The sequence below is a fragment of the Talpa europaea genome (assembly GCF_964194135.1).
Source record: "Talpa europaea genome assembly, chromosome: 16".
In the NCBI taxonomy this organism is placed as follows: Eukaryota; Metazoa; Chordata; class Mammalia; order Eulipotyphla; family Talpidae; genus Talpa; species Talpa europaea.
The window spans coordinates 10,665,890-10,670,647 of NC_140084.1; the positions used below are offsets into that span (position 1 = coordinate 10,665,890).

A 4,758-nucleotide genomic window follows, 5' to 3' on the forward strand; every position below is an offset into this window, starting at 1 on the left:
ATTTCGTGAACGCTTGCTTGCTTGCTAGATGCTTGCTAAGCATGTTCCATAGTCCTGCCCGCAGCAACATGCAGTGGGTACTGCTGTGCTACCTGCCCTTTGGTTGAGTGACTGAAAGAGAGGAATTAATTACTGACTGTCTACTTTCTGCCAGTTCTCAAGTGCTCAGTGTATCAATTTATCAGTTTACACTTAGTTTATCACCTGGTACCAAACATTCTTAGCAATATTTTATGTGTCGCATATGATTTATAGATAATGGCAAAAGGATTGAAAAAAATCTATAGAGATGATCATGCTCTTAAACTAGGATCCCATAAGAATAAGTATTTTCTACTAGGTAATTAGAAAGCATAAAAGGGGATATTCCAAGCAGTCTTTTTTTTTTTTTTTTTTTAAAGATTTATTTATTTATTTATTTATTTTATATTTAATTTATTTATACAAGCACTGGGTACAGTCAGAAGTGCAGGAGGGTGAGAGAATTCACCAGAGCCAGAGCGGGGAGCAGAGCAGGCAGACAGACTGAAAACACTGCTGAGGGGAGCAGTGGGCGGCAGGAGAGGTCTGCACGCCATGTGGGACCCCCCTCCGGTGGCCGGGGAGCAGCCGGGGATCGAACCGGCGCTGCAGAGGCCGCGGGCAGCTTCGCAACCCAGCGCTCAACCGCTGCGCCACCGGGGAGGCCCTCCAAGCAGTCTTATTTTGGTTTTTTAGTGTTAATGAAAGGCAGCTTCCCAGGTCAAAATCTTCTATGTGATGGGAAAACACTTGGGAGGAAATGACAGATAGATTGGGTGTAGCCACTCTGTGAACTGTTGTGCAGACATTTTATATATATATTTTTAAAGATTTATTTATGCATACAAGAGCTGGGGTGTAGACCAGGGGTTCGGGGGGTGAGAGGATTCACCAGAGACAGAGTGGGGAACAGAACAGGTGGATCTACTGAAATACACGGCTGAGGGGAGCAGCGGGTGAGACAGGAGAGGTCTGCAGCACCATGTGGTCAGCTCCTTGGGCAGGGATCGAACTCGTGCTGCAGTGGCTACCAATAGCTTCATAGTGCTGAGGCTTAACCCCTTGAGCCACCAGGGAGGCCCGGATCTTACATTTGTGATAATCAGTAGCTGTGATGGCAAAGCCCTCCAGCAAAATCCAACTTTGTTCTCCATTCCCTTTTGAGTCCACCAGGTTTCAGAGTTCACATTTCTGTGGACTATGCTTGAGAGCACTTTGGTGGAAGAACCATTTTCCTGGCTTTCCCTGTCCCCTGTCCTCTCCCCTTTCCCACAGGGCAAGATATGGACAGAGACATTCATGGACTTACTATACTGATGCAGTGTGGTTCCTGACAGACTCCCAGCCCTCAAATCTCGAAGTATACACAGAAGGAAGGCCAAGGCATTGCTCCTGCTCCACTGCTGGAATGTGCCACTCACGGAAGGTTCCTGAGTCTCTTTCCTAGACATGAGTAGAGACACATGATTTCTTGGCTAGGGCACACAACTCATGCTCACATGTGCGACAACAGAAGCGTAAGGCCCAGAAGCCTCAGTTATGTGGCAGAGGCTGGTGCCAGCTGGGGAGAGAGCGTCCTCAGCCCTCCTGGTAGTCTTGCTTGGAGGGGATCCAAGTTGACAGAAGATCCAGTGACAGATTTTTCTGTTCTTGTTTAGACTTGACCAGGCGGTAGCCCAGCAAATTCATAGTATGGCCACAGAGTTCTTGAATTCGAGAAACATTTTCATGAGGCAAGGACCACCGCCAGGCCTGGGAGACATTGCGGGCATTCCTGGTGTTTGTGTGAAAGGGATGGTTCCCCATGCCCTTGCCTTGAGTGATGTTGTGCACCCAGGTCTGCAGCCGGGGTAAAAATTTCAATCCTGCGAACTCATACATTCGCGCGGTCTGAGGCAGGGGGTCCCGGACCAGGTCCTCATAGCGCATGAGGAGGTAGCGCTGCCGCAGGGCCTCGGGCAGGGCCTGCATGGCCTTGTAGATCTCCAGCTGGCTCTCGCAGATGACCTGCATCACTTTGTAGGGTTGGTCCTCCTTGCTGACTTTCTTCCCCTGCGGCCCCATCACAATGTTGCTGTCGATCGAGAGTTCGTGCGTGGTGCGTTCCCGGGACCTGAACACCGCCCGGGGGTCGCGCACCAGGTGCATGATGTGCAGATTGAGAGAGGGGTCTCTCAGCAGCGGGTAGAGCACCTGCAGGTTGAAGAAGCGCACCTCCTTGAGCACCACGTGGCTGTAGGTGCGGCAGGCCTTCTCCACCACCTCGAAGGGCTGCTTGCTGCACACCAGCTTGCAGTGAGTCTGGGGTATGATATCATCGCGCTGGAAGACATTGCAGGCGGGTGGGGAGCACAGGGCCCTGCTGGCTTCCCACTGAAAGAGGCTGGACTGCAGGCGGGGCCCAGGATTCATGTAGGCGTCAAAGACACTCATGTCACACAGGAAGACTGCGTGTATCAGATCCCGCACCGCCATGTGCAGCGTGGAGGCGCTGCTATGCCCGAAGTTCATCCACACATGCCACGCGGGCTCCATCAGGTAGAAGACATCCGGATGCTGCCCAAACAGCTGCCCCACAAAAGAGGAGCCTGAACGCCATGAAGACAAAACCAGCACGTGCATGGGCTTGGGCGCCTCCTCAGTGGGCGGGGGTTTGATGTTGTGGGGGTACAGGAAGATGAAGAAAGTAAAGATGGCCATCTGGGAAACCAGAAACAGCAGCAGCTTCATCTTTTTGAACAATGTCATCTTGCCGAGTTGGAAGACCTTGAAGGAACAATCAGAGGGGCTGTGTTAGGCTGCCCTTTCGGTACCTGCTTTTCACCTCCTTTCTCTAGAAAATACCCTCCTTCCTAAATCCCACCAAGGAGCAAGGCAGAATGCTGGAAGCCTCTTGCAGCCAGTTACTCAGATCCTTCTGTGTCAATTCCTGTCCCTTGCAGTTAGTCAATAAGTCCTGTAGGACCTCCTTCGTGGCCTAGGGGTTAAGGATCATCATTATCACCACTTGGCCTGAGTTCTATCCCCTGCCAGGGAGGTGACCCACATATGATGCAGAGACCTCTCCTGTCTTGCCTGCTGCTCCCCTCGGCAGTGTATTTCAGTATATCTGCCTGCTCTGCTCCCCACTCTGTCTCTGGTGAATCCTCTCACCCCCTCCCACATCCCTGGCCTATACCCCAGTACCCCTATGCATAAATAAATCTTTAAAAAATACATAAATAGGGCCTCCCCGGTGGCGCAGCGGTTGAGCACTGGGTTGCGAAGCTGCCCGCAGCCTCTGCAGCGCCGGTTCAATCCCTGGCTGCTCCCCAGCCACTGGAGGAGGGACCCACCTGGCGCGCAGACCTCTCCTGCCGCCCGCTGCTCCCCTCAGCAGTGTACTTCGGTCCTTCTGCCTGCTCTGCTCCCCGCTCTGGCTCTGGTGAATTCTCTCACCCTCCCATGCTTCTGACTGTACCCAGTGCTTGTATGTATAAATAAATAAATAAATCTTAAAAAAAAAGACATAAATAAAATAAAAGGAGTCACAGTATTTTCTACGGGGAAAACACCTAAGAATTTTACCAGCTGCTAAATCAGTCTTTTCTGTTAATTAACAGCTAGTATGAGCTGGTGTTTTGTCATTACCATACAGTGCAAAGTCTGCTTCTTGTCCATCTGTCCATTTTTGCTTTACCCCACCTAGCAACTATGTTTATTGTTTTTTGTTTCCTTTTAGTTACTTTATAACTGTACAAAATTCACATGGATGTCACCTTAATTTTTCCTTTATAACACACAAAAAATAGCAAGTTCTTCACAGAATAGAATTTTATTTATGGACATACCACAATTTATTTAGCCAGTTCCTCATTGATTGAGTTGTTTCCAGTCTTTTGCCATTTCAAAAACTTCAGTAATCACTTTTATGTTCATCCGTGATCATACATGGAAGCTAAACCCCAGAAGAATCCGAATATGGATATGTATACCTTTGCCATCTGTGCCTCAGAAAGTCTCCATTCACAGTGGTAGTAAGCCACTATATCCACAACTCCACAGAGTCTAGGGAGTGGATTTTAGAGGAGGAATTGGGCAGCTACCGATGTGACTCCTAGAGTTTATAGCTGGCTTCCTGAAAGGGTAGAATAGAGTGTTGCTGGCTCATGGGCTTCCCTTGGAAGTCCCCCAAAGCTTCTGGGAAATGTGGATGACCCAAGCCAAATCTTGGATGGCAGTGGCACCGAGAACGTTCTCTTCCACTCATCACAACAACGTATTCCCAGAGGATCCAGGGAGGGTCATCTCTCCTTTGTAGCCAAAAAGCGCTTTTTTTTTTAAAGATTTATTTTTATTTATTTATACAAGCACTGGGTACAGTCAGAAGCGCGGGAGGGCGAGAGAATTCACCAGAGCCAGAGCAGGGAGCAGAGCAGGCAGAGGACCGAAGTACACTGCTGAGGGGAGCAGCGGGCAGCAGGAGAGGTCTGCGCGCCAAGTGGGACCCTCCTCCAGTGGCCTGGGAGCAGCTGGGGATTGAACCTGCGCTGCAGAGGCTGCGGGCAGCTTCGCAACCCAGCGCTCAAGCGCTGCACCACCGGGGAGGCCCTGTAGCCAAAAAGCACTTTACTCTGTGTCAGGGAAATTTCAATGCCTTGATATCCCTGTCATTAGAACAGGACCAGCAAAGACATGTTCCTAGGTCTTTTAAACTTGAACCGAAGAGGAAAGAATGAAAAACTATCCATTATTGAG

The 4,758-nt window shown here is 49.9% G+C and overlaps 1 protein-coding gene across 1 annotated transcript; it reads right to left on the reverse strand.

Annotated features, from left to right (window-relative positions):
* Window positions 1-1,599: 1,599 nt before the first annotated feature.
* CHST4 (carbohydrate sulfotransferase 4) lies at window positions 1,600-2,769 on the reverse strand (the record flags this gene model as incomplete). Its single annotated transcript, XM_084257896.1, has 1 exon — window positions 1,600-2,769. One exon carries the CDS (start codon window positions 2,767-2,769, stop codon window positions 1,600-1,602), a length of 1,170 nt encoding a protein of 389 aa, XP_084114022.1.
* Between the last annotated feature and the right edge of the window lie 1,989 nt (window positions 2,770-4,758).